The 18,657-nt window shown below is 42.8% G+C and overlaps 3 protein-coding genes across 3 annotated transcripts; all 3 read right to left on the bottom strand.

Moving 5' to 3' along the window:
• Nucleotides 1-2,447: 2,447 nt before the first annotated feature.
• Nucleotides 2,448-3,828, bottom strand: LOC137627323 (uncharacterized). Its single transcript, XM_068358407.1, has 3 exons — nt 3,238-3,828; nt 2,638-3,102; nt 2,448-2,453 (listed from the first exon to the last, which is right to left on the bottom strand). Exons 1-3 carry the CDS (start codon nt 3,826-3,828, stop codon nt 2,448-2,450), a joined length of 1,062 nt encoding a protein of 353 aa, XP_068214508.1.
• A 599-nt stretch (nt 3,829-4,427) lies between these two features.
• On the bottom strand, nt 4,428-6,948 carry LOC137627322 (uncharacterized). Its single transcript, XM_068358406.1, has 4 exons — nt 6,658-6,948; nt 5,668-6,102; nt 4,798-5,082; nt 4,428-4,433 (listed from the first exon to the last, which is right to left on the bottom strand). The coding sequence occupies exons 1-4, from the start codon at nt 6,946-6,948 to the stop codon at nt 4,428-4,430; spliced, it is 1,017 nt and encodes a 338-aa protein (XP_068214507.1).
• Nucleotides 6,949-7,076: 128 nt separating this feature from the next.
• Nucleotides 7,077-8,807, bottom strand: LOC137627321 (uncharacterized). The gene is made up of 2 exons (XM_068358405.1): nt 8,096-8,807; nt 7,077-7,492 (listed from the first exon to the last, which is right to left on the bottom strand). The coding sequence occupies exons 1-2, from the start codon at nt 8,805-8,807 to the stop codon at nt 7,077-7,079; spliced, it is 1,128 nt and encodes a 375-aa protein (XP_068214506.1).
• Nucleotides 8,808-18,657: the final 9,850 nt, after the last annotated feature.

The raw sequence follows: 18,657 nt of genomic DNA, 5'->3' as shown, positions 1-18,657 counted from the left end.
TACCAGTGTAACGTCCACAATATTAACTGATACCACCACCTCTCCTTCCATCACTACACCTACCAATGAAACGTCCACAATATTCACTGATACCACCACCTCTCCTTCCTCCATTACACCTACTAGTAAAGCATCCTCAATATCAACTGATACCACCACCTCTCCTTCAATCACTACACCTACCAGTGAAACGTCCACAATATTCACTGATACCACCACACCTCCTTCCTCCATTACACATACTAGTGAAACATCCTCAATATCAATTGATACCACCACCTCTCCTTCCTCCACTACACTGACAAGTAAAACAACCACATCATTTGATACCACCACCTCTCTTTCCACCAAACCTACTAGTGAACCATATACAATATCAACTGGTGATACCACCACCTCTTCTTCCTCCATTACACTCAATAATGAAACATCCACAATATTAAGTGATACCATCACCTCTCCTACCTCCATTACACCTACTAGTGAAACATCCACAATATCAACTGATACCACCACCTCTCCTTCCTCCATTACACCTACTAGTGAAACATCCACAATATTGAGTGATACCACCATCTGTCCTAACTCCATTACACCTACTAGTGAAACATCCACAATATCAACTGATACCAGCACCTCTCCTTCCATCACTACACCTACCAGTGAAATATCCACATTATTCACTGATACCAGCACCTCTCCTTCCATCACTACACCTACCAGTGAAACGTCTACAATATTAACTGCTACCACCACCTCTCCTTCCTCCATTACACCTACCAGTGAAACGTCCATAATATTAACTGATACCACCACATCTCCTTCCACCACTACACCTACTAGCGAAACATCCATAATATTAAATGATCCCACAGCCTCTCCTTCCTCCATTACACCTACTACTGAAACATCCACAATATCAACTGATACCACAACCTCTCCTTCCTACATTACACCTACCAGTGTAACGTCCACAATATTAACTGATACCACCACCTCTCCTTCCATCACTACACCTACCAATGAAACGTCCACAATATTCACTGATACCACCACCTCTCCTTCCTCCATTACACCTACTAGTAAAGCATCCTCAATATCAACTGATACCACCACCTCTCCTTCAATCACTACACCTACCAGTGAAACGTCCACAATATTCACTGATACCACCACACCTCCTTCCTCCATTACACATACTAGTGAAACATCCTCAATATCAATTGATACCACCACCTCTCCTTCCTCCACTACACTGACAAGTAAAACAACCACATCATTTGATACCACCACCTCTCTTTCCACCAAACCTACTAGTGAACCATATGCAATATCAACTGGTGATACCACCACCTCTTCTTCCTCCATTACACTCAATAATGAAACATCCACAATATCAACTGATACCACCACCTCTCCTACCTCCATTACATCTACCAGTGAAACATCCACAATATCAACTGATACCACCACCTCTCCTTCCATCACTACACCTACCAGTGATACGTCCACAATATTCACTGATACCAGCACCTCTCTTTCCTCCACTACACTGACTAGTAAAACAACCACAACATCATTTGATACCACCACCTCTCCTTCCACCACACCTACTAGTGAACCATCTACATTATCAACTGATGATACCACCACCTCTTCTTCCTCCATTACACCTACCATTGAAACGTCCACAATATTAACTGATACCATCACCTCTCCTTTTTCCATTACACCTACCAGTGAAAAGCCTATAATATCAACTGATACACCCACCTCTCCTTCCATCACTACACCTACCATTGAAACATCCACAATATTCCCTGATACAAGCACCTCTCCTTCCATCACTACACCTACTAGTGAAACATCCACAATATTCACTGATACCACCACCTCTCCTTCCTCCATTACACCTACTAGTGAAGCATCCTCAATATTAACTGATACCACCACATCTACTTCCTCCAATACACTGACTAGTAAAACAACCACAACATCATTTGATACCACCACCTCTCCTTCCACCACACCTACTAGTGAACCATCTACATTATCAACTCGTGATACCACCACCTCTTCTTCCTCCATTACACCTACTAGTGAAACATCCACAATATTAAGTGATACCACCACCTCTCCTAACTCCATTACACCTACTAGTGAAACATCCACAATATCAACTGATACCACCACCTCTCCTTCCTACATTACACCTACCAGTGAAACATCCACAATATTCACTGATACCACCACCTCTCCTTCCTCCATTACACCTACTAGTGAAGCATCCTCAATATCAACTGATACCACCACCTCTCCTTCCTCCACGACACTGACTAGTAAAACAACCACAACATCATTTGATACCACCACCTCTCCTTCCACCACACCTACTAGTGAACCATCTACAATATCAACTGGTGATACCACCACCTCTTCTTCCTCCATTACACCTACTAGTGAAACATCCACAATATTAAGTGATATCAGCACCTCTCCTACCTCTATTACAAATACTAGTGGAACATCCACAATATCAACTGATACCACCACCTCTCCTTCCTCCATTACACCTACCAGTGAAACGTCCACAATATCAACTGATACCACCACCTCTCCTTCCTCCATTACACCTACCAGTGAAATGTCCACAATATTAACTGATACCACCACCTCTCCTTCCTCCATTACACCTACCAGTGAAACGTTTACAATATTAACTGACACCACCACCTCTCCTTCCTCCATTACACCTACTAGTGAAACATCCACAATATCAATTAATACCACGAACTCTCCTTCCTCCACTACACTTACCAGTGAAACGTCTACGATATTAACTGATACCACCACCTCTCCTTCCATCACTACACCTACCATTGAAACATCCTCAATATTCACTGATACCAGCACCTCTCCTTCCATCACTACACCTACCATTGAAACATCCACAATATTCACTGATACCACCACATCTCCTTCCACCACTACACCTACTAGCGAAACATCCATAATATTAAATGATCCCACAGCCTCTCCTTCCTCCATTACACCTACTACTGAAACATCCACAATATCAACTGATACCACCACCTCTCCTTCCTCCATTACACCTACTACTGAAACATCCACAATATTAACTGATACCACCACCTCTCCTTCCTCCATTACACCTACTACTGAAACATCCACAATATTAACTGATACCACCACCTCTCCTTCCATCACTACTCCTACCAATGAAACGTCTACAATATTAACTGATACCACCACCTCTCCTTCCACCAAACCTACTAGTGAACCATCTACAATATCAACTGGTGATACTACCACCTCTTCTTCTTCCATTACACCTAATAGTGAAACATCCACAATATTAAGTGATACCACCACCTCTCCTACCTCCATTACACCTACTAGTGAAACATCCACAATATCAACTGATACCACCACCTCTCCTTCCTCCATTACACCTACCAGTGAAATGTCCACATTATTAACTGATACCACCACCTCTCCTTCCTCCATTACACCTACCAGTGAAATGTCCACATTATTAACTGATACCACCACCTCTCCTACCTCCATTACACTTACTAGTGAAACATCCACAATATCAACTGATACCACCACCTCTCCTTCCATCACTACACCTACCATTGAAACATCCACAATATTAACCAATACCACCAACTCTCGTTCCGCCACTACACTGACTAGTAAAACAACCACAACATCATTTGATACCACCACCTCTCCTTCCACCACACCTACTTGTGAACCATCTACAAGATCAACTGGTGATACCACCACCTCTTCTTCCTCCATTACACCTACTAGTGAAACATCCACAATATTAAGTGATACCACCACCTCTTCTACCTCCATTACACCTACTAGTGAAACATCCACAATATTCACTGATACCACCACCTCTCCTTCCATCACTACACCTACCAGTCAAACGTCCACAATATTCACTGATACCACCACCTCTCCTTCCTCCGTTACACCTACTAGTGAAGCATACTCAATATCAACTGATACCATCACCTCTCCTTCCTCCACGACACTGACTAGTAAAACAACCACAACATCATTTGATACCACCAACTCTCCTTCCACCACACCTACTAGTGAACCATCTACAATATCAACTGGTGATACCACCACCTCTTCTACCTCCATTACACCTACCAGTGAAACATCCACAATATTAACTGATACCACCACCTCTACTAACTCCATTACACCTACTAGTGAAACATCCACAATATCAACTGATACCACCACCTCTCCTTCCTACATTACACCTACCAGTGAAACGTCCACAATAATAACTGATACCACCACCTCTCCTTCCTCCATTACACCTACCAGTGAAACGTCCATAATATTAACTGATACCACCACCTATCCTGCCATCACTACACCTACAAGTGAAACGTCTACAATATTAACTGATACCACCACCTCACCTTCCATCACTACACCTACCAGTGAAACTTCCACAATATTCACTGATACCAGCACCTCTCCTTCCATCACTACACCTACTAGTGAAACATCCACAATATTAAGTGATACCACCACCTCTTCTACCTCCATTACACCTACCAGTGAAACATCCACAATATTAACTGATACCACCACCTCTCCTTCCTCCATTACACTTATCAGTGAAACATCTACAATATTAACTGATACCACCACCTCTCCTTCCATCACTACACCTACCAGTGAAACATCTACAATATTAACTGATACCACCACCTCTCCTTCCATCACTACACCTACCAGTGAAACGTCCACAATATTAACTGATACCACCACCTCTCCTTCCTCCACTACATTGACTAGTATAAAAACCACAACATCATTTGATACCACCACCTCTCCTTCCACCACACCTACTAGTGAACCATCTACATTATCAACTGGTAATACCACCACCTCTTCTTCCTCCATTACACCTACTAGTGAAACATCCACAATATTAAGTGATTCCACCACCTCTACTAACTCCATTACACCTACTAGTGAAACATCCACAATATCAACTGATACCACCACCTCTCCTTCCTACATTACACCTACCAGTGAAACGTCCACAATAATAACTGATACCACCACCTCTCCTTCCTCCATTACACCTACCAGTGAAACGTCCATAATATTAACTGATACCACCACCTATCCTGCCATCACTACACCTACAAGTGAAACGTCTACAATATTAACTGATACCACCACCTCACCTTCCATCACTACACCTACCAGTGAAACTTCCACAATATTCACTGATACCAGCACCTCTCCTTCCTCCATTACACCTACTAGTGAAACATCCTCAATATCAACTGATACCACCACCTCTCCTTCCACCACTACACTGACTAGTAAAACAACCACAACATCATTTGATACAACCACCTCTCCTTCCACCACACCTACTAGTGAACCATCTACAATATCAACTGGTGATACCACCACCTCTTCTTCCTCCATTACACCTACTAGTGAAATATCCACAATATTAAGTGATATCACCACCTCTCCCACCTCCATTACACCTACTAGTGAAACATCCACAATATCAACTGATACCACCACCTCTCCTTCCACCACACCTACTAGTGAACCATCTATAATATCAACTGGTGATACCACCACCTCTTCTTCCTCCATTACACCTTCTAGTGAAACATCCACAATATTAAGTGATATCACCACCTCTCCTACCTCCATTTCACCTACTAGTGAAACATCCACAATATCAACTGATACCACCACCTCTCCTTCCTCCATTACACCTACCAGTGAAACGTCCACAATATTAACTGATACCACCACCTCTCGTTCCTCCACTACATTGACTAGTATAAAAACCACAACATCATTTGATACCACCACCTCTCCTTCCACCACACCTACTAGTGAACCATCTACATTATCAACTGGTAATACCACCACCTCTTCTTCCTCCATTACACCTACTAGTGAAACATCCACAATATTAAGTGATTCCACCACCTCTACTAACTCCATTACACCTACTAGTGAAACATCCACAATATCAACTGATACCACCACCTCTCCTTCCTACATTACACCTACCAGTGAAACGTCCACAATAATAACTGATACCACCACCTCTCCTTCCTCCATTACACCTACCAGTGAAACGTCCATAATATTAACTGATACCACCACCTATCCTGCCATCACTACACCTACAAGTGAAACGTCTACAATATTAACTGATACCACCACCTCACCTTCCATCACTACACCTACCAGTGAAACTTCCACAATATTCACTGATACCAGCACCTCTCCTTCCATCACTACACCTACTAGTGAAACATCCACAATATTAAGTGATACCACCACCTCTTCTACCTCCATTACACCTACCAGTGAAACATCCACAATATTAACTGATACCACCACCTCTCCTTCCTCCATTACACTTATCAGTGAAACATCTACAATATTAACTGATACCACCACCTCTCCTTCCATCACTACACCTACCAGTGAAACATCTACAATATTAACTGATACCACCACCTCTCCTTCCATCACTACACCTACCAGTGAAACGTCCACAATATTCACTGATACCACCACCTCTCCTTCCATCACTACACCTACCAGTAAAACGTCCACAATATTCACTGATACCACCACCTCTCCTTCCTCCATTACATCTACTAGTAAAGCATCCTCAATATCAACTGATACCACCACCTCTCCTTCCTCCACTACACTGACTAGTAAAACAACCACAACATCATTTGATACAACCACCTCTCCTTCCACCACACCTACTAGAGAACCATCTACAATATCAACTGGTGATACCAACACCTCTTCTTCCTCTATTACACCTACTAGTGAAACATCCACAATATTAGGTGATACCACCACCTCTCCTACCTCCATTACACCTACTAGTGAAACATCCACAATATCAACTGATACTACCACCTCTCCTTCCTCCATTACACCTACCAGTGAAACGTCCACAATATTAACTGATACCACCACCTCTCGTTCCTCCACTACACTGACTAGTAAAACAACCACACATCATTTGATACCACCACCTCTCCTTCCACCACACCTGCTAGTGAACCATCTACATTATCAACTGGTGATACCACCACCTCTTCTTCCTCCATTACACCTACTAGTGAAACATCCACAATATTAAGTGATATCACCACCTCTCCTACCTCCATTACACCTACTAGTGAAACATCCACAATATCAACTGATACTACCACCTCTCCTTCCTCCATTACACCTACCAGTGAAACGTCCACAATATTAACTGATACCACCACCTCTCGTTCCTCCACTACACTGACTAGTAAAACAACCACAACATCATTTGATACCACCACCTCTCCTTCCACCACACCTGCTAGTGAACCATCTACATTATCAACTGGTGATACCACCACCTCTTCTTCCTCCATTACACCTACTAGTGAAACATCCACAATATTAAGTGATACCACCACCTCTCCTAACTCCATTACACCTACTAGTGAAACATCCACAATATCAACTGATACCAGCACCTCTCCTTCCATCACTACACCTACCAGTGAAACATCCACAATATTCACGGATACCAGCACCTCTCCTTCCATCACTACACCTACTAGTGAAACATCCACAATATCAACTGATACCACCACCTCTTCTACCTCCATTACACCTACCAGTGAAACGTCCACAATATTAACTGATACCACCACCTCTCCTTCCTCCATTACACCTACCAGTGAAACATCTACAATATTAACTGATACCACCACCTCTCCTTCCATCACTACACCTACTAGTGAACCATCTACAATATCAACTGGTGATACCACCACCTCTCATTCCTCCACTACACCTACCAGTGAAACGTCTACAATATTAACTGATACCACCACCTCTCCTTCCATCACTACACCTACCAATGAAACATCCACAATATTCACTGATACCAGCACCTCTCCTTCCATCACTACACCTACCATTGAAACATCCACAATATTCACTGATACCACCACCTCTCCTTCCATCACTACACCTACCAGTAAAACGTCCACAATATTCACTGATACCACCACCTCTCCTTCCTCCATTACATCTACTAGTAAAGCATCCTCAATATCAACTGATACCACCACCTCTCCTTCCTCCACTACACTGACTAGTAAAACAACCACAACATCATTTGATACAACCACCTCTCCTTCCACCACACCTACTAGAGAACCATCTACAATATCAACTGGTGATACCAACACCTCTTCTTCCTCTATTACACCTACTAGTGAAACATCCACAATATTAGGTGATATCACCACCTCTCTTACCTCCATTACACCTACTAGTGAAACATCCACAATATCAAATGATACCACCACCTCTCCTTCTTCCATTACACCTACCAGTGAAACGTCCACAATATTAACTGATACCACCACCTCTCGTTCCGCCACTACACTGACTAGTAAAACAACCACAACATCATTTGATACCACCACCTCTCCTTCCACCACACCTACTTGTGAACCATCTACATTATCAACTGGTGATACCACCACCTCTTCTTCCTCCATTACACCTACTAGTGAAACATCCACAATATTAAGTGATACCACCACCTCTCCTAACTCCATTACACCTACTAGTGAAACATCCACAATATCAACTGATACCAGCACCTCACCTTCCATCACTACACCTACCAGTGAAACTTCCACAATATTCACTGATACCAGCACCTCTCCTTCCATCACTACACCTACTAGTGAAACATCCACAATATTAAGTGATACCACCACCTCTTCTACCTCCATTACACCTACCAGTGAAACATCCACAATATTAACTGATACCACCACCTCTCCTTCCTCCATTACACCTATCAGTGAAACATCCACAATATTAACTGATACCACCACCTCTCCTTCCATCACTACACCTACCAGTGAAACATCTACAATATTAACTGATACCACCACCTCTCCTTCCATCACTACACCTACCAGTGAAACATCTACAATATTAACTGATACCACCACCTCTCCTTCCATCATTACACCTACCAGTGAAACGTCCTCAATATTCAACTGATACCACCACCTCTCCTTCCACCACTACACCTACTAGTAAAACAACCACAACATCATTTGATACCACCACCTCTCCTTCCAACACACATACTAGTGAACATCTACAAGATCAACTGGTGATACCACCACCTCTCCTTCCTCCATTACACCTACTAGTGAAACATCCACAATATTAAGTGATACCACCACCTCTCCTTTCTCCATTACACCTACTAGTGAAACATCCACAATATTCACTGATACCACCACCTCTCATTCCATCACTACACCTACTAGTGAAACATCCACAATATTCACTGATACCACCACCTCTCCTTCCTCATTACACCTACTAGTGAAACATCCACAATATTCACTGATACCACCACCTCTCCTTCCTCCACGACACTACTAGTAAAACAACCACAACATCATTTGATACCACCACCTCTCCTTCCTCCACACCTACTAGTGAACCATCTACAATATCAACTGGTGATACCACCACCTCTCCTTCCTCCACACCTACTAGTGAAACATCCACAATATTAAGTGATACCACCACCTCTCCTTCCTCCATTACACTACTAGTGAAACATCCACAATATCAACTGATACCACCACCTCTCCTTCCTCCATTACACCTACTAGTGAAACATCCACAATATTAACTGATACCACCACCTCTCCTTCCTCCATTACACCTACTAGTGAAACATCCACAATATTAACTGATACCACCACCTCTCCTTCCATCACTACACCTACCATTGAAACATCCACAATATTCACTGATACCACCACCTCTCTTTCCTCCATTACACCTACCAGTGAAACGTCCATAATATTAACTGATACCACCACCTTTCCTTCCACCACTACACCTACTAGCGAAACATCCATAATATTAAATGATCCCACAGCCTCTCCTTCCTCCATTACACCTACCAGTGAAACATCCACAAAATCAACTGATACCACCACCTCTCCTTCCTCCATTACACCTACCAGTGAAATGTCCACATTATTAACTGATACCACCACCTCTCCTTCCTCCATTACACCTACCAGTGAAACGTCTACAATATTAACTGATACCACCACCTCTCCTTCCTCCATTACACCTACTAGTGAAACATCCACAATATCAATGATACCACCAACTCTCCTTCCTCCACTACACCTACCAGTGAAACGTCTACAATATTAACTGATACCACCACCTCTCCTTCCATCACTACACCTACCATTGAAACATCCACAATATTCACTGATACCACCACCTCTCCTTCCATCACTACACCTACCAGTGAAACGTCCACAATATTCACTGATACCACCACCTCTCCTTCCTCCATTACACCTACTAGTAAAGCATCCTCAATATCAACTGATACCACCACCTCTCCTTCCTCCACTACACGGACTAGTAAAACAACCACAACATCATTTGATACCACCACCTCTCCTTCCACCACACCTACTAGTGAACCATCTACAATATCAACTGGTGATACCAACCACCTCTTCTTCCTCCATTACACCTACTAGTGAAACATCCACAATATCAAGTGATATCACCACCTCTCCTACCTCCATTACACCTACTAGTGAAACATCCACAATATCAACTGATTCCACCACCTCTCCTTCTTCCATTACACCTACCAGTGAAACGTCCACAATATTAACTGATACCACCACCTCTCGTTCCTCCACTACACTGACTAGTAAAACAACCAAAACATCATTTGATACCACCACCTCTCCTTCCACCACACCTGCTAGTGAACCATCTACATTATCAACTGGTGATACCACCACCTCTTCTTCCTCCATTACACCTACTAGTGAAACATCCACAATATTAAGTGATACCACCACCTCTCCTAACTCCATTACACCTACTAGTGAAACATCCACAATATCAACTGATACCAGCACCTCTCCTTCCATCACTACACCTACCAGTGAAACATCCACAATATTCACGGATACCAGCACCTCTCCTTCCATCACTACACCTACTAGTGAAACATCCACAATATTCAACTGATACCACCACCTCTTCTACCTCCATTACACCTACCAGTGAAACGTCCACAATATTAACTGATACCACCACCTCTCCTTCCTCCATTACACCTACCAGTGAAACATCTACAATATTAACTGATACCACCACCTCTCCTTCCATCACTACACCTACCAGTGAAACGTCTACAATATTAACTGATACCACCACCTCTCCTTCCATCACTACACCTACCAGTGAAACGTCCACAATATTCACTGATACCACCACCTCTCCTTCATCCATTACACCTACTAGTGAAACATCCTCAATATCAACTGATACCACCACCTCTCCTTCCTCCACTACACTGACTAGTAAAACAACCACAACATCATTTGATACCACCACCTTTCCTTCCACCACACCTACTAGTGAACCATCTACAAGATCAACTGGTGATACCACCACCTCTTCTTCCTCCATTACACCTACTAGTGAAACATCCACAATATTAAGTGATACCACCACCTCTCCTACCTCCATTACACCTACTAGTGGAACATCCACAATATTAACTGATACCACCATCTCTCCTTCCTCCATTACACCTACCAGTGAAATGTCCACAATATTAACTGATACCAGCACCTCTCCTTCCATCACTACACCTACCAGTGAAACGTCTACAATATTAACTGATACCAGCACCTCTCCTTCCATCACTACACCTACCAGTGAAACGTCTACAATATTAACTGATACCAGCACCTCTCCTTCCATCACTACACCTACCAGCGAAACGTCTACAATATTAACTGATACCACCACCTCTCCTTCCATCACTACACCTACCAGTGAAACGTCCACAATATTCACTGATACCACCACCTCTCCTTCCTCCATTACACCTACTAGTGAAACATCCTCAATATCAACTGATACCACCACCTCTCCTTCCTCCACTACACTGACTAGTAAAACAACCACAACATCATTTGATACCACCACCTCTCCTTCCACCACACCTACTAGTGAACCATCTACAAGATCAACTGGTGATACCACCACCTCTTCTTCCTCCATTACACCTACTAGTGAAGCATCCACAATATTAAGTGATACCACCACCTCTTCTACCTCCATTACACCTACTAGTGAAACATCCACAATATTCACTGATACCACCACCTCTCCTTCCATCACTACACCTACCAGTCAAACGTCCACAATATTCACTGATACCACCACCTCTCCTTCCTCTATTACACCTACTAGTGAAGCATCCTCAATATCAACTGATACCACCACCTCTCCTTCCTCCACGACACTGACTAGTAAAACAACCACAATATCGTTTGATACCACCACCTCTCCTTCCACCACACCTACTAGTGAACCATCTACAATATCAACTGGTGATACCACCACCTCTTCTTCCTCCATTACACCTACTAGTGAAACATCCACAATATTAAGTGATATCACCACCTCTCCTACCTCCATTTCACCTACTAGTGAAACATCCACAATATCAACTGATACCACCACCTCTCCTTCCTCCATTACACCTACCAGTGAAACATCCACAATATTAATTGATACCACCACCTCTCCTTCCTCCATTACACCTACCAGTGAAACGTCCAAAATATTAACTGACACCACCACCTCTCCTTCCATCACTACACCTACCAGTGAAAAGTCTATAATATCAACTGATACACCCACCTCTCCTTCCATCACTACACCTACCCTTGAAACATCCACAATATTCACTGATACCAGCACCTCTCCTTCCATCACTACACCTACTAGTGAAACATCCACAATATTAAGTGATACCACCAATTTTTCTACCTCCATTACACCTACCAGTGAAACGTCCACAATATTAACTGATACCATCACCTCTCCTTCTTCCATTACACCTACCAGTGAAACGTCTACAATATTAACTGATACCACCACCTCTCCTTCCATCACTACACCTACCAGTGAAACGTCTACAATATTAACTGATACCACCACCTCTCCTTCCATCACTACACCTACCATTGAAACATCCACAATATTCACTGATACCAGCACCTCTCCTTCCATCACTACACCTACCAGTGAAATGTCCACAATATTCACTGATACCACCACCTCTCCTTCCATCACTACACCTACCAGTGAAACGTCCACAATATTCACTGATACCACCACACCTCCTTCCTCCATTACACCTACTAGTGAAACATCCTCAATATCAACTGATACCACCACCTCTCCTTCCTCCACTACACTGACTAGTAAAACAACCACATCATTTGATACCACCACCTCTCCTTCCACCACACCTACTAGTGAACCATCTATAATATCAACTGGTGATACCACCACCTCTTCTTCCTCCATTACACCTAATAGTGAAACATCCTCAATATTAAGTGATACCACACCCTCTCCTACCTCCATTACACCTACTAGTGAAACATCCACAATATCAACTGATACCACCACCTCTCCTTCCTCCATTACACCTACCAGTGAAATGTCCACAATATTAACTGATACCACAACCTCTCCTTCCTCCATTACACCTACCAGTGAAACGTCTACAATATTAACTGATACCACCACATCTCCTTCCTCCATTACACCTACTAGTGAAACATCCACAATATCAATTGATATCACGAACTCTCCTTCCTCCACTACACCTACCAGTGAAACGTCTACAATATTAACCGATACCACCACCTCTCCTTCCATCACTACACCTACCATTGAAACATCCACAATTTTCACTGATACCAGCACCTCTCCTTCCATCACTACACCTACCATTGAAACATCCACAATATTCACTGATACCACCACCTCTCCTTCCACTACTACACCTACCAGTGAAACGTCCACAATATTCACTGATACTACCACCTCTCCTTCCTCCATTACACCTACTAGTGAAGCATCCTCAATATCAACTGATACCACCACCTCTCCTTCCTCCACTACACTACTAGTAAAACAACCACAACATCATTTGATACCACCACCTTTCCTTCCACCACACCTACTAGTGAACATCTATAATATCAACTGGTGATACCACCACCTCTTCTTCCTCCATTACACCTTCTAGTGAAACATCCACAATATTAAGTGATACCACCACCTCTCCTCCTCCATTTCACCTACTAGTGAAACATCCACAATATCAACTGATACCACCACCTCTCCTTCCTCCATTACACCTACCAGTGAAACGTCCACAATATTAACTGATACCACCACCTCTCGTTCCTCCACTACATTGACTAGTATAAAAACCACAACATCATTTGATACCACCACCTCTCCTTCCACCACACCTACTAGTGAACCATCTACATTATCAACTGGTAATACCACCACCTCTTCTTCCTCCATTACACCTACTAGTGAAACATCCACAATATTAAGTGATTCCACCACCTCTACTAACTCCATTACACCTACTAGTGAAACATCCACAATATCAACTGATACCACCACCTCTCCTTCCTACATTACACCTACCAGTGAAACGTCCACAATATAACTGATACCACCACCTCTCCTTCCTCCATTACACCTACCAGTGAAACGTCCATAATATTAACTGATACCACCACCTATCCTGCCATCACTACACCTACAAGTGAAACGTCTACAATATTAACTGATACCACCACCTCTCCTTCCATCACTACACCTACCATTGAAACATCCACAATATTCACTGATACCAGCACCTCTCCTTCCATCACTACACCTACCAGTGAAACGTCCACAATATTCACTAATACCACCACCTCTCCTTCCATCACTACACCTACCAGTGAAACGTCCACAATATTCACTGATACCACCACACCTCCTTCCTCTATTACACCTACTAGTGAAACATCCTCAATATCAATTGATACCACCACCTCTCCTTCCTCCACTACACTGACTAGTAAAACAACCACATCATTTGATACAACCACCTCTCCTTCCACCAAACCTACTAGTGAACCATCTACAATATCAACTTGTGATACCACACCTCTTCTTCCTCCATTACACCTAATAGTGAAATATCCACAATATTAAGTGATACCACCACCTCTCCTACCTCCATTACACCTATTAGTGAAACATCCACAATATCAACTGATACCACCACCTCTCCTTCCTCCATTACACCTACCAGTGAAATGTCTACATTATTAACTGATACCACCACCTCTCTTTCCTCCATTACACCTACCAGTGAAACGTCTACAATATTAACTGATACCACCACCTCTCCTTCCTCCATTACACCTACTAGTGAAACATCCACAATATCAATTGATACCACCAACTCTCCTTCCTCCACTACACCTACCAGTGAAACGTCTACAATATTAACTGATACCACCACCTCTCCTTCCATCACTACACCTACCATTGAAACATCCACAATATTCACTGATACCAGCACCTCTCCTTCCATCACTACACCTACCATTGAAACATCCACAATATTCACTGATACCACCACCTCTCCTTCCATCACTACACCTACCAGTGAAACGTCCACAATATTCACTGATACCACCACCTCTCCTTCCTCCATTACACCCTACTAGTGAAGCATCCTCAATATCAACTGATACCACCACCTCTCCTTCCTCCACTACACTGACTAGTAAAACAACCACAACATCATTTGATACAACCACTTCTCCTTCCACCACACCTACTAGTGAACCATCTACAATATCAACTGGTGATACCACCACCTCTTCTTCCTCCATTACACCTACTAGTGAAACATCCACAATATTAAGTGATATCACCACCTCTCCTACCTCCATTACACCTACTAGTGAAACATCCACAATATCAACTGATACTACCACCTCTCCTTCCTCCATTACACCTACCAGTGAAACGTCCACAATATTAACTGATACCACCACCTCTCGTTCCTCCACTACACTGACTAGTAAAACAACCACAACATCATTTGATACCACCACCTCTCCTTCCACCACACCTACTAGTGAACCATTACAATATCAACTGGTGATACCACCACCTCTTCTTCCTCCATTACACCTACTAGTGAAACATCCACAATATTAAGTGATACCACCACCTCTCCTAACTCCATTACACCTACTAGTGAAACATCCACAATATCAACTGATACCAGCACCTCTCCTTCCATCACTACACCTACCAGTGAAACATCTACAATATTCACTGATACCAGCACCTCTCCTTCCATCACTACACCTACTAGTGAAACATCCACAATATTAAGTGATACCACCACCTCTTCCTACCTCCATTACACCTACCAGTGAAACGTCCACAATATTAACTGATACCACCACCTCTCCTTCCTACATTACACCTACCAGTGAAACATCTACAATATTAACTGATACCACCACCTCTCCTTCCATCACTACACCTACCAGTGAAACGTCTACAATATTAACTGATACCACCACCTCTCCTTCCATCACTACACCTACCAGTGAAACGTCCACAATATTCACTGATACCACCACCTCTCCTTCCTCCATTACACCTACTAGTGAAACATCCACAATATTGAGTGATACCACCACCTCTCTACCTCCATTACACCTACTAGTGAAACATCCACAATATTAACTGATACCACCATCTCTCCTTCCTCCATTACACCTACCAGTGAAACGTCCACAATATTAACTGATACCACCACCTCTCCTTCCTCCATTACATCTACCAGTGAAATGTCTACAATATTAACTGATACCACCACCTCTCCTTCCATCACTACACCTACCAGTGAAACGTCTACAATATTAACTGATACCAGCACCTCTCCTTCCATCACTACACCTACCAGTGAAACGTCTACAATATTAACTGATACCAGCACCTCTCCTTCCATCACTACACCTACCAGTGAAACGTCTACAATATTAACTGATACCACCACCTCTCCTTCCATCACTACACCTACCAGTGAAACGTCCACAATATTCACTGATACCACCACCTCTCCTTCCTCCATTACACCTACTAGTGAAACATCCTCAATATCAACTGATACCACCACCTCTCCTTCCTCCACTACACTGACTAGTAAAACAACCACATCATTTGATACCACCACCTCTCCTTCCACCAAACCTACTAGTGAACCATCTACAAGATCAACTGGTGATACCACCACCTCTTCTTCTTCCATTACACCTACTAGTGAAACATCCACAATATTAAGTGATACCATCACCTCTCCTACCTCCATTACACCTACTAATGAAACATCCACAATATTAACTGATACCACCATCTCTCCTTCCTCCATTACACCTACCAGTGAAACGTCCACAATATAACTGATACCACCACCTCTCCTTCCTCCATTACACCTACCAGTGAAATGTCTACAATATTAACTGATACCACCACCTCTCCTTCCATCACTACACCTACCAGTGAAACGTCTACAATATTAACTGATACCACCACCTCTCCTTCCATCACTACACCTACCATTGAAACATCCACAATATTCACTGATACCAGCACCTCTCCTTCCATCACTACACCTGCCAGTGAAACGTCCACAATATTCACTGATACCACCACCTCTCCTTCCTCCATTACACCTACCAGTGAAACGTCTACAATATTAACTGATACCACCACCTCTCCCTCCATCACTACACCTACCAGTGAAACGTCTACAATATAAATGATACCACCACCTCTACTTCCATCACTACACCTACCATTGAAACATCCACAATATTCACTGATAGCAGCACCTCTCCTTCCATCACTACACTCACCAGTGAAACGTCCACAATATTCACTGATACCAGCACCTCTCCTAACATCACTATACCTACCAGTGAAACGTCCACAATATTCACTGATACCACCACCTCTCCTTCCTCCATTACACCTACTAGTGAAACATCCTCAATATCAACTGATACCACCACCTCTCCTTCCTCTACTACACTGAATAGTAAAACAACCACATCATTTGATACCACCACCTCTCCTTCCAACACACCTACTAGTGAACCATCTACAATATCAACTGGTGATACCACCACCTCTTCTTCCTCCATTACACCTACCAGTGTAACATCCACAATATTAAGTGATACCACCACCTCTCCTACCTCCATTACACCTACTAGTGAAACATCCACAATATCAATGATACCACCACCTCTCCTTCCTCCATTACACCTACCAGTAAATGTCCTACAATATTAACTGATACCACCACCTCTCCTTCCTCCATTACACCTACCAGTGAAACGTCTACAATATTAACTGATACCACCACCTCTCCTTCCATCACTACACCTACCAGTGGAATGTCTACAATATTAACTGATACCACCACCTCTCCTTCCATCATTACACCTACATTGAAACATCCACAATATTAACTTATACCACTAACTCTCCTTCCTTGACTACATTGAATAGTAAAACAACCACAATTTCAAC

The sequence above is a fragment of the Palaemon carinicauda genome, chromosome 35, assembly GCF_036898095.1.
Source record: "Palaemon carinicauda isolate YSFRI2023 chromosome 35, ASM3689809v2, whole genome shotgun sequence".
In the NCBI taxonomy this organism is placed as follows: domain Eukaryota; kingdom Metazoa; phylum Arthropoda; class Malacostraca; order Decapoda; family Palaemonidae; genus Palaemon; species Palaemon carinicauda.
The sequence above is the reverse complement of the archived record's forward strand: the minus strand, read 5'-3'. Positions and strand labels throughout refer to the sequence as shown.